The sequence below is a fragment of the Chanodichthys erythropterus genome, chromosome 21, assembly GCF_024489055.1.
Source record: "Chanodichthys erythropterus isolate Z2021 chromosome 21, ASM2448905v1, whole genome shotgun sequence".
Taxonomy (NCBI): Eukaryota; Metazoa; Chordata; class Actinopteri; order Cypriniformes; family Xenocyprididae; genus Chanodichthys; species Chanodichthys erythropterus.
The window spans coordinates 7,252,199-7,279,605 of NC_090241.1; the positions used below are offsets into that span (position 1 = coordinate 7,252,199).

A 27,407-nucleotide genomic window follows, 5' to 3' on the forward strand; every position below is an offset into this window, starting at 1 on the left:
CCTTTCCTGAACTGAAAAGTGTCTAAACCCGTGTGGGTTCTCATAACAGTTCTGCCCTCTTCTGGCTGACATAAGGGACTGCAGTGCAGAAAAACACTCAATGTACTCCAAGAATCCAGTTGTTTCAAGGCACAGTTTATCTTTGTAAGACATTTGCATTAAATAATGCAAAGCATTAAAGGCTTAGTTCACCCAAAAATGAAAAAAAGGTCATCATTTACTCACCCTCATGTCGTTCCAAACCCGTAAGACTTTTGTTCATCTGATCAACATCAGATTTCTGTCCACGCAACTACCACTTTGTCATTTCAAAAAGCACATAAAGAGATCTAAAAACTAATCTATATGAATTGAGCAGTTTAGTCCAAATTTTCAGAAGAGACACAATCACTTTATGCAGATTGAATTTAGGCTTTTATTCACATATAAATATTCATCAGCGAACATAAACAGAAGCTCAAACAGTACATGCTTGACACGGGAGAACAAACCTCATTGGTTCTTGCGGAAGCTCAAACGAGCTGCTTAACACACAAGAATGAACCTCATTGGTTCTCGCATATCAAGCGAACATGAGCCTGAGCTTTACTTATGTGTGAGTTGATGAATGTTTATATGAGAATAAAAGCTTAAATAAATACGTTTGTCATTTAAAGCACTTGTGTCTCTTCAAAAAATTTGGACTAAACCGCTTGATTGATATGGATTAGTTTTTGATCTCTTTATGAACTTTTAAAGTGATAGTTGTGTGGACTGTCAGGGACAGAAATCTCTAAGATTTCATTAAAATATCTTCATTTGTGTTTTGAAGATAAAGTCTCATGGGTTTGGAACCACATGAGGGTTAGTAATTAATGACAATTTGTTAATTCTTGGGCAGGGCTGCCAGGTTTTCCCAACAAAGCCCACCTAATTGCTACTCAAAACTAGCCCAAAACTAGCCCAATCGCATTCCGGGCAGGGTTCACATTTTTGGCGGGGTTCCCCAGGTAAAATGTGTATTCCAGGAAAAAAAAAAAAAAAAAAAAAAAAAACCCAGTGCAGCAGTGTTAAAGTAGCTCAAATCTGCTCGGAAAACCGCAGACTTGGCAACGCTGTTCTTGGGTGAATACTGTAATTAAACCTAGGATTATTTCTGGCGCCTACTAGAGTTCACTATGAGATATTACACATAATTTACAATCTCATGAAGTCATTGGGTGGCTTTACTAAAGCATTTTCCAGACCAGGAGGTTTATTAAACAATGCAACAGAATCCACTTTAATCTGCCAGCAGGGGTGCAGTCATTATATAAGATTTATATATCTGTATCTTGGATACAAATGTTGCTCATCTGATTAGTGCAAGCATTAAAAATGTAAAATGGAACAAATATAAATTAGAGAAGACACTGCAAAGAATATGGTCATTTCCATGTTTTTATTTGAGTGTAGTGTTACAGTCAGAGGATCGGAGGGAGAGAAAGATTTTGGTGTCTACATCATAATCAACAATAGTCTTTTTTAATCTACTGTAACAGATAATTACACATTTCATCCATGATTTCTAAGAGTTCTATTTATTATTCATTGAGAAATTGTTTTCCCCTTCATTGATTATGTTCACTGACACTGTATAAGCCATCAAAATGATTTACCCAACACAGTAAAAAAAACAAAAAACAAAAAAAACAAAGAAAATGCATAAGCACACAGAGGTAAAAACACATTCACCAAAACACTCACCAAAATAAATACATACATAAAAATATAATGTTGAAGAAGATAAAATCTTTAAACCATCCTAAAAGGTCAACCCTAGCTACTCAATAAGCACAAAAACTATTTAATGCAAAGAATAAATTCTTTGAAATCAAGCAAACAATATATTTGAGATGTTTTATCCCCTTTTGTTCCCAGATCAACTAAAAACTAAACAAGTAACTCAGTGACCCAATAACTTAGTTAATAAATAACCATGTGAAAACACTTTTGTAAGAAGATAAGGCCACGAAACTTAACAGACTGGACGATTCACACTGCAGACTTGTGTAGAAATGGCCTTGCAGACGTATCGTTGTTTGCATTCGATGCTGAAATACTACTGAACTGTAGGGTGTGTTACACTAACTATGCTTATGTTCCATAGTCAAACTGAATCATTTGAGGTTAAGTGTCTTGTTAAATAGCACAATTGTTTTGGTAAGTCTCCCATTCCTGCATCACCCACACGCGACAGCACTCAAAATAAAACAAGACTCCAATCATGTCCTAGATTGAAAAGACTTGCCTTTTTAAAATGTTCATGATGATGATATAACTTCATTGTCAGACAAAGTCTGAAATTTTTCTTGTGTGACAGTGTTCACGCATTCACCACTATTACCCATACATCCCCAAACCCTAACAATCCACAATACTGTCATCACATAAAACAAAATTAATAATTCCACAACAGTTGCAGTTGATTTTTTATATACCTTATTCAATTAAAATACAGCTTGATGCACAAAAAAATGGTGCTTTAGTCTAACTCGATTATATCTAGTAACGCTGATTAGATGGCAAGAGCACGTATTCATTATGCAGCACATGATTATTAGCCAACCGTAACAGGTTCTTATAATAGGATAATTCATACACTTTTTTTTGAGAGGCTGACCTTCAATCTTAGAGCAAATTTTTAAATTGATTCAGCAACTAACAGACCAGCTTGGAATGTACCATACGGAATTACAGTAGTGTAAAACACAGACATGAAAAATTACAAAAGAATTTGTTTTCTCGCTCCAAAAAACCTGAGACGGCGAAGGAAGTATATTCTCCGCGTTGTCTTTTTACAGATACTGTCTACGATACTTTATTATCTATCATTACTCCTAGTACCTGTCTGATGTTTTCATTGTGTATAACGACAGGCACTGTACGAATATCCCGAATAAAATCTCCTCAGTTGTTTGGATATTAATATCAAGGCCATTGTTGTCACACCACTCTAATAATCTATGCAGTTCAAGGCTCACTTTGAGTACTTTAAGACATTGATTAGACCTATCTGAATGACAGTCATCTGTGTACAGAGTAAAAAGCATAGCAGAGCTAAGGCAGCTCAGGACTTGTATCTTTCTGTCGATGCTCCTTTCCGGAAATGGGGCATAAACTGTCAGTTAGGAAGAAACGGAATGTCCGAAAGAATTTTAAATGTAAAAAGGATTTAACTCTGCCATTGCAAATGCCATTTTAGTTGAAGTCTAACAAGCTGAATTTACTGGTTCATAACAGTGAATTTCAGGGACTAAAACTTTTTTTTGTTTGTTTGTTTTTGGTCTTTTTACAGTGGTAAGAGTCGTAATAATGGGTTTTAGTGTACATTAAAGGGATAGTTCACCCAAAAATGAAAATTCTGTCATCATTTACTCCGCCTCAAGTTGTTCCAAACCTGTATAAATTTCTTTGTTCTGCCAAGCAGATCTCGCCCCCCAATGACTACCATTGTAGGAAATAAAATACTATGGTAGTCAATGGGGGTGAGATATGCTTGGTTGCAAACATTCTTCAAAATATGTTCCTTTGTGTTCAGCAGAACAAAGAAATTTATACAGGTTTGGAACAACTTGAGGCGGAGTAAATGATGACAGAATTTTCATTTTTTTAGGTGAACTATCCCTTTAAGTGGGAAAATGCCACATATGTGTTGCAAACTAAGAGCAATGCTATTCCCAAAAACAAATAGCCTACAATTTCAAACAGATTGTGTTGCTATTAGATTTGTGTGAAGGATGCATTACACATTATTTACACTAGCTAGTACGGTAAAATAGTATGGTATTTGATCTTCCATTTGTCTATGTAGTCTGTGACACATATAGATTATGTAAGTACTAATCTAAACATCACTAGTATCTGTGATGTTTGCTATAACCTGAAGTGTTAAACACAAAAAAACAACCTAAATATATATATATCTATATATTTTTCTTGTTTCTGAACTAGCCTATACTAATAAAAAACACCATGAATAAAGCCAAAATGTGTCAACAAAATTCACATTCATTGGGGGTGATATGTTAGTCTGAACCCACAAAACACACCGCACATGAAACAAACAATCTAACACAGAGGGAGATGCGATATTATGCAGTTTGCCGCAGACCACTGACATACCACGGTTTTGTGTACTTGTGTGCTGTTTTTATGCTGTTCGCTAATATGATTCAAATTGTCAGAGAGCAAAAGCAAAAAAAAACAGCCAGCAGTTTAGTGTCATTACAATCTATTTATCATGTCAGTGGCAAATTAGTACTAGCAACTATGTTAAACAGTATCTATCTATCTATCTATCTATCTATCTATCTATCTATCTATCTATCTATCTATCTATCTATCTATCTATCTATCTATCTATCTATCTATCTATCTATCTATCTATCTATCTATCTATCTATCTATCTATCTATCTATCTATCTATCTATCTATCTATCTATCTATCTATCTATCTATCTATCTATCTATCTAACTAACAGCACAGCATGCATGCCATGCAGACAATGCTAGTGATTCTTATGAAACAATACTACCGTTTTACCCATGCAACAATTAGCCAAGTCAATTCTACAGTACAACAGAGTGAAGGGGGGCGTTTGATTGAAAAAAGCTTTATTTACAGCTTTACTCGAATGCGTTGGTTCATGATGGACTATCAAAAGCACCACATTTGACTCATAATTTAGGCGAGGGAAGTTTTCAGAAACAAACTACATTCGTTGTACAGCATCCAATCACTGTGTCCATTCTAGTACAGCACAGCCACAAAGCAGCATGCAACACCAGCCAGCTCTGTGTGACTAAACACACACATGCAGATCTAACCTCTACTACACCACAACGCTTAACACACGACACCGAGAGAAAGAGCCATGCAAAACACAGCAGGGTATCTAACGCAATCACAGACCGCGGGGCTCGTAGACTGTGGGTATTGTGTGTGCGTGAGGAGGCAAACTGCATCATAATCGCATCTCCTAAAAACAGAGCATTTCGACAATACAAGGTAAAGCATATTACATAACACATGAGCATGCTGAGACCATAGCTAGCTATCTTTTTCATTGCAGTCAAGGACAACACTGATCACTGATTGTAAACATGGAAAGAGTGAGTGAGTGTGGGAGAGACGGTGATGATATCGACCAAACGTTGATGCTATATACCGACACTGTACTGACCGGCGTTCATTATACAGTGAAAATGGAAAGTGAACAGAGAAAATTAGACGCCTGTTGATCTGCGAGTGTGCATTGAAATGCGTGTGCGTACATACATACAGATGATTTACACAGAGCATAGAAGGCTCTATAAACCACATACTGTATTTGCCAGAATACAACAAAAATAAAGAAAATCAAACAAAGAAAAATCAAACATAAGGATTCCAAAGGCCAAATTAGTCCCACCCCCTTCCCAAAGCGAGAGACGGCCACCTAATGAAAATCCCGCCCCTCACTTCTTATTCTTGAGCTGATTGGCAAGCCAGTCGAGCCCTTCGTACAGACCGTCGCCGCTGGTCGCACAGGTCGCTTGTATATACCAGTTGCGGTGGCGGAGCGAGTGGAGGCCGAGTTTATCTGTGATCTCAGCTGCATTCATAGCGTTTGGCAGATCCTGATGAGTAAATAGAGTAAATAGAGATGATGAGTAAATAGAACCATACATTTTTATTCTGAAATAAGCACACAATTTAGCAGCAGATTTACAGACGATAAATTATGATTAATTGAAATTTAAACATATGTACTACTTTTCAAAATGTTTGGGGCTGGTAAGATTTTTTAAACAGTAAAAACAATAATATTATAAAATATCATTTATTCCTGGGATGGCAAAGCTAAATTTTCAGCATCATTACTCATCATTACTATTAGTCTTTAGTGTCACATGATCCTTAAGAAATCATTCTAATATATGCTGATTTGCTGCTCAAGAAACAGTTTTTATTATCAATGTTGAAAACAGTTGTGCTGCTTAATTTTTTGGTGGAAACGGTGATGCAGGATTCTTTGATAAATAGAAAGTAAATGTCTTTACCATCACTTCTGATTAGTTTAATACAACCTTGTTATCAATGACCCCAAACTTTTGAATGGTAGTGTAAATATCAAAATATTTTATTATCTATTTTTTGATATCTGTCAGGAAGTAGATTTAAAAAAAAAAATGCTTAAAGCTCTTTTATAGGCTATTGCCACAATTTAAGGGGGCTATATGTACGAATTTCCATGTATTTAAGGTGCCGAAGAACAATGTTTTCAAAAGATGTAATATAAGTCTTAAGTGTCCCCTAAATGTGTCTGTGAAGTTTCAGCTCAAAATACCCCGTAGTTTTTTTTAAAAATTATTATTATTTTTAACTGCCTATCATTATAAATGCGCCGATTCAGGGTACGTGGCCACTTTAAATCTCATGCTCCACGCCCCAAGAGCTCGCGCTTGCCTTAAACACCATAAACAAAGTTCACACAGCTAATATAACCCTCAAAATGGATCTTTACAAAGTGTTCATCATGCAACATGTCTAATCATGTAAGTATAGTATTTATTTGGATGTTTACATTTGATTCTGAATGAATTTGATAGTGCTCCGTTGGTAAAGCTAACATTACACACTGTTGGAGATTTATAAAGAATGAAGATGTTTATGAATTATACAGACTGCAAGTGTTTAAAAAATGAAAATAATGACAGTCTTGTCTCCATGAATACAGTAAGAAACGATGGTAACTTTAACCACATTTAACAGTACATTAGCAACATGCTAACGAAACATTTAGTAAGACAATTTACAAATATCATTAAAAATATCATGTTATCATGGATTATGTCACTTATTATCGCTCCATCTGCCATTTTTCGCTATTACGTAACAGTCGGTGTTATGTTGAGATTCGCCTGTTCTTCGGAGGTCGTTTAAACAAATGAGATTTACATAAGAAGGAGGAAACAATGGAGTTTGAGACTCACTGTATGTCATTTCCATGTACTGAATTCTTGTTATTCAACTATGCCGAGCTAAATTCAATTTTTGAATCTAATCTAGGGCACCTTTAACCGTTTTTTTTTTTTTTTTTTTTTGCCAATGTGTGAACAGCTTGTGTGAAACATAACTTTAAAAAAACGAGACCTTTCCTAACTTCCTAGGTTGTCTATGAAAGCCTGTAGACTGATTTTTATGTGAAGGAAAATCAAAAGGATGTGATGTTTACACACGTGCTTCCATTAAATGACACATGAAACAAATGTTTATGTTCAGGATAATGCCGAAAGTGCTATTCTATACTGTATTGTCAATGTGTTGTTCAAAACAAATGGATTAATTCAAACTATAGTCTCCAATAGCCGGATCTATACAGTTTATTTTCTCAAACATACTTTATATTCAAACTATCATAACAGTGTCATTACTTCATCTGTCACCATGATGCCGCTGAGCCTGTGCAAACATATCCAAATCACTATGATCAGATGCTTTCTTAACTGCTGCTCTCTCACCGCTGTCATTTTTGTTGTGTGTTAATTTTGAAATTGAGAGGAAAGTGGCCAGAATATATTTACATATTTATCTAAATGTCGCTCTTCAGCATGTCACTGCAGAGGTATTTCCAACATCTTTTTACTTCCAAGCCAATGAATGAAAAAGAACTTTGCAGTGAGTGTATAGTTGCCTTGAGTCACGTTCAGTCTCTGTTATGAGTGCAAATGCGAGCACGAGCATGAGTGATAAGTTGCTGGCTGTTGTTCACTTAATGGCCACTGGTGTTGCTAATAACAGGTTTCTGAATTCTACATATAGCCCCTTTAAAAAGTCCAGCTGTAAATATGTCAAGAATATGTCACATGAAGGAGAGGCGCAGTACCTGTTTGTTTGCAAAGACAAGAAGAACAGCATCACGCAGTTCATCTTCTGCGAGCATCCTCATTAACTCCTCCCGCGCTTCGTTCACTCTCTCCCGATCATTGCTGTCAACCACGAAGATAAGACCTAAGGTAAGAAAAACCAGCAGAGATAAAGAATACAGATTTATTATTATTCAACAAGCAACAAACATTAACACAACACAAAAGCATACACAGATTGTATCCAACTATGCAATGTTTTGCTTTAGAAAGAAAACATACAATGATATTACTTCTGAGCTATTTTGCAATGTTAACCAGTGTTGTTTTATATCATTGAAACACTATTATAGTTTTTATTCATATTTTTGAATTTGTTTTTATTTAAATGTATTTAAATATGAATGTTTTATTCATTTTGTTCTATTTTTGTCATTTCTATTAGTTTTAATGGCGCTCAGTTGTTACTAAGGGGCCCAAAGTGATCCAAGAAAATCTCCCTCACAGCATTACACCAGCACCAGCCTGAACCGGTGATAAAAGGCAGGATGGATCCATGCTTTCATGTTGTTTACACCCAATTCTGACCCTACCATCTGAATGTCGCAGCAGAAATCGAGACTCATTTTGGTGAGCTGGTGTGAATTGTATCCTCAGTTTCTTGTTTTTAGCTGACAGGAGTGTCACCCGGTGTGTCTTCTGCTGCTATAGTCCATCTGCTTCAATGTTGGACATGTTGTGTGTTCAGAGAAGCTCTTCTGCAGACCTCGGTTGTAACGAGTGGTTATTGAGTTACTGTTATCTTTCTATCAGCTTGAACCAGTCTGGCAATTATCATCTGACCTCTGGCATCAACAAGGCATTTTCACACACAGAACTGATGCCCCCTAGATATTTTCTCTTTTTCTGACCATTCTCTTTAAACTACGAAAGAGGATTAGGGCCAAGCAATATTAAAAAAATAAAATGTTGAGAATAAAGTCATTAAATTACGAGAAAAAAGTTGTTGAATTACGAGAACAAATTTGTTAAATTACAAATTTGTTCTCATAATTTAACGAGTTTTTTCTTGTAATTTAATGACTTTATTCTCAACTTTATTCTCAACATTTTATCTCAACTTTTTTTCTCGAAATTTAACAAATTTGTTCTCATAATCTAACGACTTTTTTCTTGTAATTTAATGACTTTATTCTCAACATTTTATCTCGACTTTTTTTCTCGAAATTTAACGACTTTTTTTCTCATAATTTAACAAATTTGTTCTCATAATCTAACAACTTTTTTCTTGTAATTTTATGACTTTATTCTCAACATTTTATTTCGACTTTTTTTCTCTAAATTGAATGACTTTTTTTCTCATAATTTATCAAATTTGTTCTCATAATCTAATGACTTTTTTCTTGTAATTTAATGACTTTATTCTCAACATTTTATCTCGACCTTTTTCTCAAGTTTTTTCTCATAATTTAATGACTTTATTCTCAACATTTTATCTCGACTTTTTTTCTCGAAATTAACGAATTTGTTCTCATAAACTAACAACTTTTTTCTTGTAATTTAATTACTTTATTCTCAACATTTTATCTCAACTTTTTTCTCGAAATTAACGATTTTTTTCTCGTAATTTAACAAGTTTATTCTCAACATTTTATCTCGACATTTTTCTTGAAACTTATTAATTTTTTCTCGTAATTTAATGACTTTATTCTCAACATTTTATCTTGACTTTTTCTTGAAATGTAACTTTTTTTTTCTCATAATTTAACGAATTTGTTCTCATAATCTAACAAGTTTTTTCTCGTAATTTAATGACTTTATTCTCAACATTTTATCTCAACATTTTTCTAGAAATTTAACTATTTTTTTCTCATAATTTAACGAATTTGTTCTCAATCTAATGAGTTTTTTCTTGTAATTTAATGACTTTATTCAACATTTATCTCGAATTTTTTCTCGAAATGTAATGACTCTTTTCTCATAACTTAAGGAATTTGTTCTCATAATCTAACGATTTTTTTCTCGTAATTTAATGAGTTTATTATCAACATTTTATCTCGACCTTTTTCTTGAAATTTAACGACTTTTTTCTCATAATTTAACGAATTTGTTATCACAATCTAACAACTTTTTTCTTGTAATTTAATTACTTTATTCTCAACATTTTATCTCGACTTTTTTTCTCGAAATTTAACGACTTTTTTTCTCATAATTTAACGAATTTGTTCTCATAATCTAACGACTTTTTTCTTGTAATTTAATGACTTTATTCTCAACATTTTATTTAAACTTTTTCTCGAAATTTAACAAGTTTTTTCTCAACATTTAACAACTTTAATCTCGAGATGGTTTTATTTTTTTATTATTGCTTGGCCCTAATCCTCTTCCGTCGTAAACCCTAGAGATGGTTATGCATGAAAATCCCAAGTAGATCAGCGGTTTCTGAAACACTCAGACCGTCCAACAACCATGCTACATTCAAAGTCACTTAAATCAGCTTTCTTCACCATTCTGATGCTCAGTTTGAACTACAGCGAATACATGCCCAAATGCATTGAGTTGCTGCCATGTGATTGGCTGATTAGATATTTGCGTTAACAGGCAGTTGAACTGGTGTACCCAATAAAGTTTCATTTCAGTTTTAGTTTAGTACATCAAGGTAAACTAAATGAAAAATGTTGCCTTGGCAACTAGATGAAATTGAAGTTTAGATTTTTACATTTTATTGTGGTTAATGTTTATATTATTTGAAGTAACATTTTTTTTTTTTATGGCTTTAGTTTTAGTTAAGTATAATAACCCTGTTTCACTGATGTTTACAAGGTGGCTCTGTACAGGCACACTAAATTACAGTCATTTACACAGACAACTCAATACAACCTGTGTTTAAGTGGGAGAAGTTAAGTGCATGTGTAACTCACCCTGTGTATTTTGAAAGTAGTGTCTCCAGAGTGGTCTGATTTTATCCTGACCACCCACATCCCACACAGTGAAGCTGATGTTCTTGTACTCCACTGTCTCCACATTAAAGCCTAACCAAAACACAAACATCACACATCAAACATGGTTAGTTTGGTTCATGGCTTATACCACTTAATGAAGACTTAAAAAAAAAAAAAAACCCTATTGGAGAAATTAATGGAAAAAATACTTTCTGAATCAACGCTGCTTCAAAAGTGGGCAGTCACTGATGCACTCTATAGCAGCAATAAAATATTCAGCTATATGGAAGCCACCAGCTACAGTGCAACAGGTTTAGACAAAAATCAGAACTAAAGAATCTTCTTTTCATTTCACAAGAATTTTTTTTTTAAATTGGCCTCATTCCACAACTCTCTTTGCAGAATGAGGCCAATTAAATAAAAAAAAATTACTTATGAGGCCAATTAAATAAAAAAAAATTACTTATTTGTAGTTTCAACAGTAGAATTCTACACAATCAAAGCATTCTAGAAAATGATCTAGAAATGTTGTTCCTCCCTGGTTAATAAAAAGTTTACTTATTATATGACGAAATACATAAACAAATACAATTTTATATATACTGTGTTTTTGAAATGACCTTGAATTCTGTCGGGGGATGTACAGATACCTGTTTAAACAGTGTTATAACAAAATCTACAAAATGATAAAATAAAGTAAGAGAATGATTTTACCAATGGTTGGGATGGTGGTGACGATCTCTCCCAGCTTCAGTTTGTAAAGGATGGTGGTTTTACCAGCAGCATCTAATCCAACCATCAGAATTCTCATCTCTTTCTTCCCTATTAGACTCTTCAGCAGATTGCCAAAAATATTCCCCATGATTCAATGTTTTGCTTCCTCTAGCCAATCACAATCCAGAAAGCTGCAAGTCCTTTTTGTAGAACAATCCACTGAGGTAAAAGACTGAAAGCCTCGAGAAATAAGACTATATAGCTGAGAAAAAGAATCTGGAGTCCTGCAAAGGGAAAAAAGAAAATCAATGTGGATGACATGTACATGGCCATCAATTAAACTATATTTGTTGTATTCCTTTATTAAGTGTATATATAAAAATATGAAAATATATAAATAGAAGAGTTGTTTAAAATAATAATATTGTGAAATATTATTATTTTAAATAACTCTTCTATTTTTATATTTTCATATTTTTATATATTTTTAAAATAACTATATATAACTATATATATAACTATATATATAACTATATATATATATATATATATATATATATATATATATATATATATATATATATATAGTTATTTTAAATTGTTGTAATATTATAGCACTGCTTTTACTTTTACTTCATCATATAAACGTAGTGTGTATGTATGGTTTGGATGAGAATACAACGAGAATACTTTTTGTGCGCAATAACAAAACAAAAATAACAACTTTATTTACCAATTTGAACTGTTGTCATACACAGTTGACATAATGAACACAGTGCAGACTTCTGTGTTTACATCCAAATGCCGGCTGAGTCAGCGTTCAGATGCAGAACCTGGAAACCTGCACTCTGTTCACAGTTCAAATTGTTAAATAAAGTCATTATTTTTGTTTAATTGAATTTACCTCGGCATAGTTAAATAACAAGAGTTCAGTACATGGAAATGACATACAGTGAGTCTCAAACTCCATTGTTTCCCCCTTCTTGTGTAAATCTCATTTGTTTAAAAGACCTCAGAAGAACAGGCGAATCTCAACATATGTTACGTAACAGTCGGGATCATTAAAATGTACGCCCCCAGGAAGTGCGCGATTTAAAGGGGCTGCAGCCTGAATCGGTGCATAGTTAATGATGCCCCAAAATAGGCAGTTAAAAAAATTAATTAAAAATAATCTATGGTGTATTTTGAGCTGAAACTTCACAGACACGTTCAGGGGACACCTTAGACTTATATTACATCTTGTAAAAACTGGTTCTAGGGCACCTTTAACAGCCATGGCTGTATGTAACCACCATTGCAAATCGGCTACCATCTTCAACAATGCTGCTTTGTACAGCGCTCTCCATTCAGATCCAACACCATCAATAAGACTTGAGCGAGCTCTCTGTGGAGTGTCAATTTTACCATTTAATTTATCTCTATTCAAAATTTTAACAATCAACCTGTATAACAATTTCTTATCAGAGAGAGCGAGATCAGCATGGAAAAAAGCAAATTTAAAATTGATTCCATAGAAAAAAAGTCACATGAGCAGCATGGAGGTTTCAGTTTAAAGCAAACAATCTTCATAAGGTGCAATTCAATTCGACTGACTGAATTTGGCATTTGAATGGCGATCTGTGTAATCTGAAATGTTTCAGATAAACATTCTTGTACCCGCTGTAATCTTGCAACAAAGAGGTGTTTGGAAGTTGCAATGAAAAATCCACGTCTCAAAATTCTGAGGGGGCGGGTTGAATGAGCATGACGCTTCTGGATGCGTCTTTACATTTCTTATCTTCACTAGTATATGCTTCAAGTGTAGAAGCTACATGAATGTGAACAACTACATACACAGACTGAACTGAAGAAACTATGATCCTGCCATGTCTTCAGGCTGTATAGCAATCTGTTCATCCCTCTCATTTCCCTCCATCACGCAAACCCCCACTAGTCATCCCTGAACATTCCCAGATGGAGTTATCCAAGATGTAGAACACATTTCCTGATAACCATTTTGTCCTAATTCATGAATGTCAAAGTATAAAGCTTATACTTGTTTAAGGGAGACTGAGACTAGTCACGGCGAACGTGATTTCACCAAGTGCAACCGGATACACAGATCAGGCATATCATTATGAGCACTGACAGGTGAAGTGAATAACACTGATTATCTCTTCATCGCGGCACCTGTTAGTGGGTGTGATATATTAGGCAGCAAGTGAACATTTTGTCCTCAAAGTTGATGTGTTAGAAGCAGGAACAATGGGCAAGCATAAGGATTTGAGAGAGTTTGACAAGGGCCAAACTGTGATGGCTAGACGACTGGGTCAGAGCATCTCCAAAACTGCCGCTCTTGTGGGGTGTTCCCGGTCTGCAGTGGTCAGTATCTATCAAAAGTGGTCCAAGGAAGGAACAGTGGTGAACCGGCGACAGGGTCATGGGCGGCCAAGGCTCATTGATGCACGTGGGGAGCGAAGGCTGGCCCGTGTGGTCCGATCCAACAGACGAGCTACTGTAGCTCAAATTGCTCAAGAAGTTAATGCTGGTTCTGATAGAAAGGTGTCAGAATACATACAGTTTGTTGCATATGGGGCTGCAGACCAGTCAGGGTGCCCATTGCTGACCCCTGTCCGCCGCCGAAAGCGCCAACACGTGAGCATCAGAACTGGACTACGGAGCAATAAAAGAAGGTGGCCTGGTCTGATGAATCACACTGAACAACATTCCAATCATCCAATCAGATTTGAGGGACAAGTTTAGAGTTTATATCAAGTTCGGGCTTACAACAAGGGTTAGCCCCCTCCACCATTCATATTTCACCTATCTTTTCCCTTTGATTTTAGAGATGACTTATGAGTAGGGTTAGGTTTTGGGGTAGGGTTAGGGTTGGAACTAAATTTTCAAAAAAAAAAAAAATTATATATATATATATATATATATATATATATGTATGTAGACAAAATCACAGTGACCGGCTATTAGTCACACTGTTGCTATAAGGTTTTGAGTAAAATGTCCAATTACAAAAATGTTTGCTTTCTCAGTGGCTGTGTGAGTCAGTGTCGAATAACTAGTTTTAATCCCTTTTAAATTAGATTTTTGTTGTTCTTAATTCCACCCTACAAACTAAAATACCAATCACCATATTCTTGCAGTAAATTCAGCGTTAGCATCAGTTCTGGCAGGTCACGTCAGTCAAGCTCGCATCAACTGACTCACGTCTACCTATAGGAATACAACGCCTATAACAGCACCCATATATAAGCTCTTCAGTATTATCAGCAGCTATTGCATTTCTCAGGAGCTAATTACCCTCCTCCATCCCCAGCTCCTCCTCTCTTCAGTCAGGATCGGCCTTATGATTCCCCTGAATCAACTAATTCTTGAAAAGTGTGTACATGTTAAATTATTGATATTAATTATATCTGCATATATTGGTTCTGTTCTGTTTACACTAGGGAGTTTATTGCTCCTCTTCCTGCTCTTATCCATGCTAGGCTGCATGGATGCACGGGGATTTCTTGCCCAGAACAGAACCATACCGCCAATACAAACTCCAAGCAATTATCAATCATATTCGACGATAGTGGTCCTGACAGAACTGTTGAGTAAACAAATCAAGGCTGACACACATACACAACAGTCAGCTATATAATGAAGTTAGATTTGAACCAAAATGTGTGCTCAAGGACAAGATTATTTTCATAAATCTCAGGTTCTCAAATGTTTTAAATGCTGTAATTTTCTAAAATCAGATTTTACATGTTTGCAGTTTCAAGACTTGTTTCATGTTTCAAATATTACATTTTTCTCAAAAACCTAGAATTAAGCATGTTTACATTGTGTGCATGTTTACATCTTATAATTTCACAGTTGAAATGTTCAATAACCCTGTGTAGCAAATACAGTAATGTACATGCCTATAAAGAAACTGACTTTTAAAAATAAACCTATCATGAGTAATATTAACAGATCTAACTACATAAAATCAAATCAAAAGGTGCATAACAAACAATAATGATCTTTACGTGATGCACATGTAAATGTGTCCACTAAAACAGTAATAGTGTGGTTGTGAGAATGAATAATCTGATAATAATGATGCTTTATGGAAGCTGAGGGGGGTCTGACTCCGGCTGCGCTGTCCATGGTGCTGACGCCCGACCCACCTCCAGAAAATCCCTTCCCCAGAAAACACTCCAGGTATATTTTTCCACGGAGATTTGTAACAGACTTTCTCATTTTAAAAGCTTCCTTGTGTCGGAATGATTCGACAAACCCAGGCTTACAGAAACCCGTGCAAGAGACACCAACAATGTAGGCTATAATGTCAAAATACTACAGCGCTAGACGCTTGTCCACATTATATCTAACACGATGGTCTTTAAAAACATTAATATGCTTCTCAATTATATATTTCGATTACTGCCGGTTTGCTCATAAAGGCCCACGACCCTTTGACAATGTCGGCGTAGGATACAAAGATCGGAGCTTCTCCGTGAAGAGAGGCGTTTGGCACGAAGCAGGCTGAAATAGTTCTTATGCAAGATCACCACAATTCAAGCGAAAGCAAACCGGCCTCAATCACAACCCAAGCGCAACACAAGCCGTCTTAATGTCTAAAGAGGCGTACGGCAGCACATCATCTGTGATACTGATCTTCATTCATTTGGAAAGATAGAGACGCTGCGTGCCTCGCAGAAGGCCTGTCGCCTCCCTGTTTCCAATATGAATATAAGATGGCTGTCATACTCTACCGAACACACAAGCAACATTTCAACCAGTCAGGACCATTTCGAAGGGTTTCATTTTAAAGCAATCACAACAAATGAACATATCCGGATTACCTTGCGAGATGACACCAGCCGATTTTGGACGCGGAGAAACGGAGAGAAGATCTCGCGAGAGTTTACACCGACAGCACAGGCTTCGATGGGGATTTCTCGCGATGTTTGGTTTTCGCATCTTGAGACTGCCTCCAGTCAGTCAGGTCAGGTAGCCTTTAGTCAAATAAATGACATATCAAGGAAACGCTAGAGGTGTTACAACACTCTTTCAAACTACAACTTCACTGGAAATTCTTAACAAATTTCTAGCATTTTTGTAGCCTATTTCTTTGAGCCTAAAAGATGCAGGCTTGCATTTACTGTAGTATGAACTTCTGAAACATCAAATAAAAAACCCAAGAATAAATGATTAAAAACAAATAGTGAATAAATTATGACAGCATGGTATATTTTTAATTTTAAGTAGCCTAAATATCTCCTATCCTAAGACAGAAATGATTAGGTAGCAACAGTTTATTGTTAGAAGCAATGAATAAACTGTTAAATAAAAGATTGTCAACCTAATCTGAATTCAAAGAAGTAATTAATTATATGTAGGTAGTACCCCAGTAAGGGAGGATGTTAGGTAAATACTCAAACGCGATGCTTCACAATCATAACTTTACTTAGAAAGAAGCTTTTTATTATTATTATTATTTTTTTTTTAATTGAAATATTGACAAAATTATTACAAATTTACAAAACAAAATTACAAAACGAAATTTACATTCAAAAGCATCAATGTTAAGATGGGCTTAGACTTAACATAGAATATAAAAACATTTTTTTTTAATCCATCTATATTAATAAATAAAGATTAACTACAGGGGATAAATAAAAACATGATAACAAATTATATATTTTCCAATAAATCTAATAAAATGCCAGCTTTTTTATTTTTTGTTTTTGACAAGGTTTTTAAGTATAGTCTCAAAGTACTGAGAATGAAGCGCATTGCGAGAACTTCCCAGTTAACGAGAAGATGCACGCACATACACAACCAATCAGAAGCACCATTTTAAGCTTATTAACATTTTGCTTTTTAAGCTAATATGAATTTAATAAACAGCTTAATTATTACAAAACGTAATATTTTCATGTGTTTATTTTCATACACGTAGTATTTGCCAACATATGAATATTAATAATTATTTAAACTGATAACCCATTGTATGAACTGAAATGGCCCTAAGGAGAACACATCTGTAGCATTAGTAAATCTTCAGCGTATTACATAAACTCACAGCAGATGTACACCTTGCTTTACAGCTTATATGGAGATAAAGTATTGTAGATTAAAATGTACAATTTGTAAACAAAACAAAAAAGAATAGAAAATCAATCCTACATTTTCATTTAGTTGGTCTATGTGATTTTAAAGTCAGCATGAAACAGAAGTTGTGATAGTCTTTTCTTCCCTATTCTAACAAATAGTGAAAGCTTCTTAGGCCTTGTCCCAAATGGAACAATTCATGCTTTTGCGGTCTTGTGGACTAAAGCCCTGGGTACACTTAGTTTTTTTACACATAGGCCAGTACGCGCACAGTCAAGCACACAGCCTTGCAATGTATACTTCATTTGACTCGTACGCATACACAGGCGTTAGACGCATGCACAGTTTTGAGCAATCTCGATACGAGTTACAACCCATGTAAGCATCTTTGTATTCTTTCATTCTAGAGTTGTACAAATGAGGTTACTTTCTAACCTCTTTGCACAATCTCTCATCTATGTAGGCCTCCATCGTCGCTGTAGCTTGCATGCGTTCCAGTCTGTTCCTTTAATATGGCAAGCCGTTTTAACATTTAATCCTTAAAACGTTAATCCTTAAACTTGTTTTGTAACTAACATTTCTTATTTTACCAGTTTGCTTTTTTACTCATCTTATGTTATGACTAGTCAGAATGGCCACTGTATAGTTCAATTATATAAATTAAATAGTTCAATTAAATAAATAGTATTATCTAATAAATGTGTATAGTATCTATTTAATAGGTAGTAGCTAATGAATAAGTACTAGTTGCTAATGAATAAGTACTAGTAGTTAATGATTAAGTACTAGTATTTATTTATTAGGTACTAGTATCTTTTTAACAGGTACAAGTATCTAATAAAGAAGTTCTAATAATTAAGTAATAGTATTTAGTAATAGGTACTATCTAAAAAATAGAGACTGTCCTCCTCCAAAAAATGACCCTATAGGTCGTTTTTTCGAGCACCTTATTATGTATGACCGTTGTTGCCAATCAAAATGTGTGTTCATTTAAATGCAATTTGTGGACTTTTTATACAGTCCCTTACCCAAAATCCTATTTCTATATGGCAAAACGCATTTTTACTGTATATTAATGACTACACCTACCCCAACCCTAAACCTACCCTTAGTGATTTATAGTGCATATACACTTAATGAGCACATGTGTTCCCTGGGATCAATTGCATGATCACATGATTGCATATCGTTGTATATTGCAATGCTCTACCAACTGAGCTATGCGAAACCCGAAATAATTTAAATGTGTTACTAGTATCATTATAGTTACTAGTCACTACAGAAATAAGTACTAGTATCTAATGAATAAGTACTAGTATCTAATAAATAAATACTAGTACCAATGTGTAGTAAACTTAAGTTTGTAGTGGGGAAGGAAGTGGTCAGGGACGACGAACAACTGGTGACTGAGTCTTTATTGAATGTCAAACAGAAGGACTGTGCAACGCACAACAACGAAAATAAACAATCCACAAAGGGCTTCACTCCAGGTTCGGTATACACTATCCACAAGGGCTTCACTCCACGTTGGGCTTACACTATCCACAAGGGCTTCACTCCACGAACCTCGACTCGACTCAGTCAACAGTTCCCCTCTCTCTCACACACTCCTGCTTCTCACGGCGTTTTGTCCTGTCTCCGCGCCAATCACTGGAATGAGAAACAGGTGTTCGTGATTTGTATTCAAGCCACTCACTTACCACGCGTCTCCCGCTATTCTCTCCGGTTGCAGACCTCGCTGAACCACGCCCCCCTCGCCACATACCCCCACCGCCCGACTCAGGCCGGGGAGCCGTCCGGCCTGCAGCCCCCCCCCCCCCCCATTTCTGGAGAGGAAATCGGCCACAGCCATCCGAACACCCGGCCTGTGGACCACCTTGAACTTAAAAGGCTGTAGAGCCAGATACCAAAGAGTGATCCGCGCGTTGGTATCCTTCATGCGGTGGAGCCACTGCAGGGGAGCATGGTCCGAACAGAGAGTGAATTCCCGTCCCAGGAGATAATAGCGGAGGGTGAGGACGGCCCACCTGATAGCCAGACACTCTTTTTCTACGGTACTGTACTTAGCTTCTCTCTTAGAGAGCTTACGGCTAATGTACAGTACCGGCCGCTCCTCACCCTCTATCTCCTGGGACAGGACAGCACCCAGCCCTCTGTCCGACGCGTCAGTCTGCAATAGAAAGGGGAGAGAAAAGTCAGGAGAGTGAAGTAGTGGCCCGCCACACAGAGCAGCCTTTACTTGGGTGAAGGCCTGCTGGCACAGCTCCGTCCACTGGACCGTATCTGGAGCATCCTTTTTAGTTAGATCAGTCAACGAGCTGGTGAGGGCCGAATAGTTAGGTACAAACCTTCTGTAGTATCCCGCCAGCCCGAGGAACTGTCTAACCTCCTTTTTGGTCTTGGGGCACGGACAGGTCGCAATCGCTGCCGTCTTGTCAATTTGGGGACGCACCTGCCCATGCCCCAAGTGGAAGCCCAGATACTTTACCTCCACGCGCCCAATTGCACACTTCTTCGGGTTGGCCGTGAGCCCAGCCCCTCTCAGCGATCTCAGGACGGCTCTCACATGCTGCATATGCCGCTGCCAATCGTTAGATAATAATATCATCTAGATAGGCAGCCGCATACGCAGCATGGGGCCGGAGAATCTTATCCATGAGTCGCTGAAAGGTAGCCGGTGCCCCGAACAGCCCGAACGGAAGCGTAACGAATTGGTGTAATCCGAACGGCGTCGTGAAAGCTGTCTTTTCTTTGGATAAAGGCGACAAGGGGATCTGCCAGTACCCTTTCGTTAAGTCCAGTGTCGAATAAAATCAAGCCGCACCTAGCCGGTCAAGCAATTCGTCCACCCGCGGCATTGGATACGCGTCGAATTTCGACACTGCATTCACCCTGCGATAATCCACACAGAAACGAACCGAGCCGTCGGTCTTAGGGACCAAAACTATCGGGCTCGCCCAGTTACTGCTGGACTCTTCTATTACTCCCATTTTCAGCATTGCCTCTAATTCGTCCTGAACTACCTTTTTTTTGTGTTCAGGTAACCTATACGGCCGGCTGCGAACCACCACGCCCGGCTCCGTCTCGACATGGTGCTGAATAAGGTTCGTACGCCCCGGCAGGGGAGAGAACACGTCTGCAAATTCCTTTTGCAATTTGGATAAATCAGTGAGCTGGGAGGGCGAGAGGTGATCTCCCCCGGGACCAGAGCGAGAGATTGAGTTTTTACATTCGCCTCTGGTCCGAGATCATCCTCCCCACTAATCACCGTCGCCAGCATCACTGATTCTGCCTCATTCCATTTTTTTAGTAGGTTGAGGTGATAGATTTGACGTGCCCCCCTCCTGTCGGACCGTACCACCTCGTAATCGAGCTCGCCGACTTGCCGTGTGACCTCAAAGGGTCCTTGCCACTTTGCAAGTAATTTCGAACTGGAAGTAGGGAGCAATACAAGCACTTTTTCCCCCGGTGCGAATTTACGTAGGTTAGACCGTCTGTTATACAGTTGGCTCTGTCTGTGCTGGGCCTGTAACAAATTCTCCATTGATAGCCGCCCCAAAGTGTGGAGTTTTGATCGCAAGTCCAGCACATACTGAATTTCATTTTTGGCCTGAGATGGTCCATCCTCCCAAGTTTCCCTGAGGACGTCCAGCACCCCACGGGGCTGGCGCCCAAAGAGAAGCTCGAAGGGGGAAAACCCCGTGGAGGCTTGCGGGACTTCTCGCACTGCGAATAACAGAGGTTCCAACCACTTATCCCAATTTTTGGCGTCCTCTTGCACGAACTTACGAATCATGGATTTAAGCGTGCGATTAAAACGTTCGACCAGCCCGTCCGTTTGTGGGTGAAAGACGCTGGTACGAACCGATTTAATGCCCAATAATTCGTACAGTTCGCGTAACGTGCGTGACATAAACGCCGTGCCTTGATCAGTGAGGATTTCTTTTGGAATCCCCACCCGGGAGATTAAGCGAAACAGTGCATCCGCAACACTTTTAGCAGAAATGTTGCGGAGAGCCACTGCTTCAGGATATCGTGTTGCATAATCAACAATGACTAATGCAAAGCGATGTCCCCTTGCTGATCGTTCTAATGGCCCGATGAGGTCCATACCAATTCTCTCGAAGGGGACCTGCATTAAGGGAAGTGGGCGCAATGGCGCTTTTAGGGTGGCCGGTGGGTTCACCAACTGGCATTCACGACAAGACGCGCACCACCTGCGTACATTCTCGTGAATGCCCGGCCAGAAAAACCGGGTCATGAGACGATTTAGTGTCGCTGCCTGTCCCAAATGCCCCGCCATTGGATTAGAATGAGCCGCGTGGAAAAGCATTTCCCTGCGGCTCTTTGGCACTAATAACTGGGTTGTATCTTCTTTTGTCTGAGTGTCTTGGGTCACTCGATACAACCTATCTTTTATAATCGCGAAATATGGGTAAGCAAGCGGACGTCCAGGCTGGAGAGGCTGACCATCAATCATCGAGACCCTATCAAAAGCATTCTTTAATGTCTCATCCTGAGACTGCTCCAGGGGAAAATCATCGCGTTCCGGAAGAATTAGTCTTCCGGCTTCACTCAGATCCCCTGCAGCAGAACTCTCCGGTCTCTGATCAGTCTCTCCGACCTGCACTCGCGCTTGCTCACCCCGCGTTCTTTCCCCCCATGAGGCATCCGAGCATAGACATCCCAATAATTGTTTAAACGCGGGCCAATCCGTCCCCAAAATTATCGGATGCCGGAGGTGCGGGTTAACTGCCACCTCAACACTATGCTTTTGTCCCCTAAATTTAATTATGACGGACATTACGGGATATCTTACCACATCCCCGTGCACGCACCGAACCCCAACCATGCGGCCTGTATCCAATGCCCCAGACGAAATCAGGCTTTGATGGAGAGAGGTTTGGTTACAGCCCGAGTCCACCAAAGCCTGATAGGTACCCCCCTTGATACTCACAGGTATTTGGTACCCGCCAGCCTGACCAGGGGCGGCCTGAGGATCGTCGGGGACCCGGATCACCGTCCCGACCTCCATAACCGGACATTTATCCACAAAATGATCCGGATCCCCGCACCGCCAACAGGCCGGCCCAGACCTGCCCGCCGCTCCAGTGGCAGAGAGTGGGCTGAATACATGGCGCGGAGAGGGGGGAAGCAGGAGCGGGATCCGCCCCGGCAGCAGGGAGTCCCGCCCCCCTGGGCGGGGCTCTGGGTCCGTAGGAAGGTGCCTGTCCCGTTCCGCCCCGCCCTCGGGGCGGAACACGAGGTGGGCCGGGCGGACGAGACCTAGGGAAAGGGACAGGTCTAGAGAGAGAGGGGGACAAAAGAGAGGGAGAGAGAGAGGCAGCTGGAAGGGGTTCGCCGCCCCCTTGGCACGCCACCAGATGATCCTCCGCCAGTTGGATGGCTGAGTCCAGCGACGTGGGGCGGTGGCACTGGACCCACTCGGCCGTCTTTTCCGGGAGCCGAGTGATGAATTGCTCCAGCACCACGCGATCGACGACCAGGTCCACGTCGCTTCCCTCAGCCAGCAACCATTTGCGGCACGAGTCCCGGAGCTGCTGGGCCAACGTGAAGGGCCGGCCGGACTCACCCAGGTCGAGGGAGCGAAAGCGCTGTCGGTGCTGCTCCGGGGTCCGACCGACCCGCTGGATGATGGCCCGTCGTAGGTCTTCATAGACCAGGAGGTTCGGGACGGGGAGCTGCTGTGCCGCCACCTGTGCTTCTCCTGAGAGGAGCGGGACCAGCCTCATCGACCACTGGTCCCGCGGCCATTTACACGCCTCCGCGGATCTCTGGAAGAGGTCTAAGAACACCTCTGGATCATCCAGTGGGCCCATCTTATTTAAGGGCAGGTGGACAGGCACAGCGGGCGGTTCGATGGGCTCCTGGGGAACCTCCCGGTCAATCCAGCTCCGGAACGCCTCGCGGTCCTCCTGCTGGGTCTGTAGGATGGCTTGAAAACACCGCTCCTGGTCGCCTCTTAACTCCAGCAGGGCCTGTTGTTGTTCGCGGTGCAGGACCGCGAGGGACGCGATGATGTCCGCAAATGTGGCGGAGGACGACGATTGCATGGCGACGTGCACACCGACTTCCTTCCCGGGTTTCGGCACCAGTGTAGTAAACTTAAGTTCGTAGTGGGGAAGGAAGTGGTCAGGGACGACGAACAACTGGTGACTGAGTCTTTATTGAATGTCAAACAGAAGGACTGTGCAACGCACAACAACGAAAATAAACAATCCACAAAGGGCTTCACTCCAGGTTCGGTATACACTATCCACAAGGGCTTCACTCCACGTTGGGCTTACACTATCCACAAGGGCTTCACTCCACGAACCTCGACTCGACTCAGTCAACAGTTCCCCTCTCTCTCACACACTCCTGCTTCTCACGGCGTTTTGTCCTGTCTCCGCGCCAATCACTGGAATGAAAAACAGGTGTTCGTGATTTGTATTCAAGCCACTCACTTACCACGCGTCTCCCGCTATTCTCTCCGGTTGCAGACCTCGCTGAACCACGCCCCCCTCGCCACACAATGTAATAATGATTAAGTACTAGTATCTAATGAATAGGTAGTATCTAACAAATGAGTACCAGTCTCTAATGATTAAGTACTAGTATCTAATAAATAAGTATTAGTATCTTTTAAAAAGGTACTAGTATCTAAAGAAAAAGCACTAGTAGTTAATGAATAAGTACTAGTACTTAATGGAATAGACACTAGTATCGAAAAAATAAGTACTAGTAGCATGAAAATACATATTAGTATGTTTTAAGGATTAAATGTTAAAACGGCTTGCCATACTGTTTATGCGGTTTTTCTTTGACTACCTTTTGAATCGACGCCCACAGGGCAAGGTTGCCACCTTGTGGATAAACTATTTACTGCAAAAAAATTAAATGCGTATGTGCGACCTGTGCGTACAAGTACGCGTGGTTACAAAAATTTGGGGGTGTGCATACAGTAGGCGCATACTCTTCTTTTACTCGCTGACCCTCGCGTATGCGTAATAAGTGAAGTACACTTTGGGCTTTACACTGGCTACCGTGTGTGCATGTCCGTTACATTCATGAGACCATATGGTGTCCCATTTGTAAGTTTCAGCCCACAGAAGCGAGCTCAGCAGCAGACTTCTTCCCGACAGCCAAAGCAGCATTATGTCACGAAAGTGCGGACTCGTAGGAAGACTGCAAGTGTTTATGGTGCCATTTGGGACAGGGCCTTAAACAAAACAAAATAGGGTGGGGCTTGATTTTGTCCATGAGGAATTGATAGGATGGTTGGATAGTTGTGGTTTGCTATTGCCAGTGTTGGGAGTAACACATTACAAGTAACTTAAGTTACTTTTTCAATTTACAACAAAATATCTAAGTTACTTTTTCAAATACGTAACGCAAGTTACTTTTTTCACATTTATTGCCTGACAGGCGATCCTGCCCCCATGTTAGTGCAGAGGCGTTGTGTGCGCTGTGTGAACATGATGGTTATTGTAGTTCTAATCTAGAGCATACATTTACTCATCTCACTTGCACAAAAACATTCAGTATTCCTTAAAATGAATAAAAACAATGAAATGCAATCTCATAATTTTACACAAATATGTAGTAATTAACTATATTAAATTACACAAATATATTTTATGTATTTAATCTCACTTTATTAACCAATGTCTTTGCTACTGACCTTCAGTGATTTAATTCAACCATACTAATAAGCAAAAATGACTTTAGATTAGATTTAGAAATTATAGTGTTGAACTTACTTCTTTTGTAGATTAGATTTAGAAATTATAGTGTTGAACTTACTTCTTTTGTATCCTATTTTTCTTTTATTCTAATCTGAAAGGTTTGTTTGAGCTGCGCCCTCTACTGTACAGTCTTAAATTTGCATTTCCTTCAGCCTGAGGTTTATTTATTTCACTTTTGTTGTGAAAGGGCCTTAACATTTGCCGAAAATAGATTTTTTGTTGTTTTTGTTGTTGTTGTTATAAAACAAGCAAGCCCAGCCCAGGTGAGAAGACGTAACGCAAAAGTAATGTAACAGATTACTTTTCATAAAAAGTAACTAAGTAACGCAATTAGTTACTTTTTAGGGAGTAACGCAATATTGTAATGCATTACTTTTAAAAGTAACTTTCCCCAACTGTAACGACTCAGACGGGTGATGATCCATTTGCAGTTTATTCAGTAACAAGGGCAATACAGGAATCATAAACCAGAATACAGGCAAAGGGTCGTGGCAGGCGGCAGACAGGGATAAACGATAACAGGCAGGTCAAAAGGCAGGCAGCAAAAATCACAGTCCAGAATAACAGTCCAATCGATAACAGGCAAACAATCAGTAATAAACGCTCAGAAATGATAACCGTGGCTGATCAAGACTTCGCAAAGAACTGTTGTGAGAATGCGTGTTATATAGTGAATGGTAATGAGGAGATTGGTGGCAGGTGCAGGTGTGATCAGTCCCAGGTATGTGGGTGTAAGGGAAATGTAGTCTGAATGAAACTAGTACTCTGGTGAGGGCTCCCTCTGGCGGCCCGAGAGATCTGGTGCAGGGGACCCAATCTTAACACCAACACTGGCTATTGCAGTAATCTCATGTAAGTAACAGGTTGCCCCGCCCTCGAGCCAGTAAACACATCATCAGAGAACAGAAGGGATGTCATTGCAAGAGGGAGGGGAAGTTATTTAGATTAAAATTACAAGGGCACATCAATAAAAAAAAATAAAAAAAATGATGCACATGGATAAACCATTTATAATCTATATGGCAATATTCCATAACAAATAGAGGGTTAATGTTGTATGCATGTTATTTTTGTGCTATTTGTTTTATGTATCAATAGTATTATATTGAAGTTCTATGTACAGCACTTTGGGCAACTGTTTTTGTTAAACTGTGCTTTATAAATAAAGAAAAGAAAGAAATAATAATTGTCCATTTTTATTTAATGTTGACTTTGATCACGGTTTCAAAACATTGCTTATTGGTTCAACCATTGGCATGAGTTTGGGGGCCAGGCTATCTGTTTGTATGACCAATGGAAGATGGGGGAGTGTTCAGGAAACTTGTTTGACAAGTATTATTTTTGCAGTTCCTTTTAAGTGATGCTTGTGATGTAGTAATTACACACTTTTCCTTTAAAGGTACAATATGTGAAATTTTCTGTCCGCTAGAGGCCTATTCAAAACAAAGGCGTAGCTTGATGACGCCAAGTTTATACACAGAATCTTGGGACATGTGGTCTCCACCTCACAGTCACAACCAGTGGAAAATAATTGGGATAGGACTTGGGCAGAAATCATGTTCATGGATGAGATTATTAACGTTACTGTAGTATGAAGAAGAGCAGAACCGAGGGAGCCGAACGAGGCCGCTGGAGCGATTGCGAGCAGTGGAACTTTTATACAGTCGCCGGTGCCGCTTCCACTTTTCCGGTCATGAGTATGAGGTAACACAGCTCTGTTTATCATATTAGATACATTTGAGAGTGTTGAAAATGATGTTATAACATTACTTTGTGCGTTCACTCGTGGCTGTTGTGAGACACTTGTTTCACAGTGCAGCAAGCCTGATCGATTTTAGGATATCATATTAAATGCTGGATGGCTTGTGTTGATAAATGGCATGCAATTAATTTTAAAACGTATTGTATGATGGAGAAAATGCTGTAAGCTGTTACTAAAAATAAAGCTGCATCTGATTATGCTATGTTAGCTACTTGACAAAATAGAGTTTTTCTCCGAGGCATGGTAAAGCATGGTACTCACAAAAAATCAAGAAAATTAGATTTAAACAA

General features: G+C 39.0%; 1 protein-coding gene across 2 annotated transcripts; it reads right to left on the reverse strand.

The window, feature by feature from the left end:
• Positions 1 to 1,405: 1,405 nt before the first annotated feature.
• arf3b (ADP-ribosylation factor 3b) lies at positions 1,406 to 16,445 on the reverse strand. 2 transcript variants are annotated; one of them, XM_067373554.1, is made up of 5 exons: positions 16,356 to 16,445; positions 11,527 to 11,810; positions 10,792 to 10,902; positions 7,891 to 8,015; positions 1,406 to 5,641 (listed from the first exon to the last, which is right to left on the reverse strand). In XM_067373554.1, exons 2-5 carry the CDS (start codon positions 11,672 to 11,674, stop codon positions 5,480 to 5,482), a joined length of 546 nt encoding a protein of 181 aa, XP_067229655.1. In that variant the 5' UTR covers positions 11,675 to 11,810; positions 16,356 to 16,445; the 3' UTR covers positions 1,406 to 5,479. The 2 variants fall into 2 exon arrangements, with proteins under 2 accessions (XP_067229655.1, XP_067229656.1); XM_067373555.1 differs by lacking the exon at positions 16,356 to 16,445 and adding an exon at positions 12,478 to 12,941.
• Between the last annotated feature and the right edge of the window lie 10,962 nt (positions 16,446 to 27,407).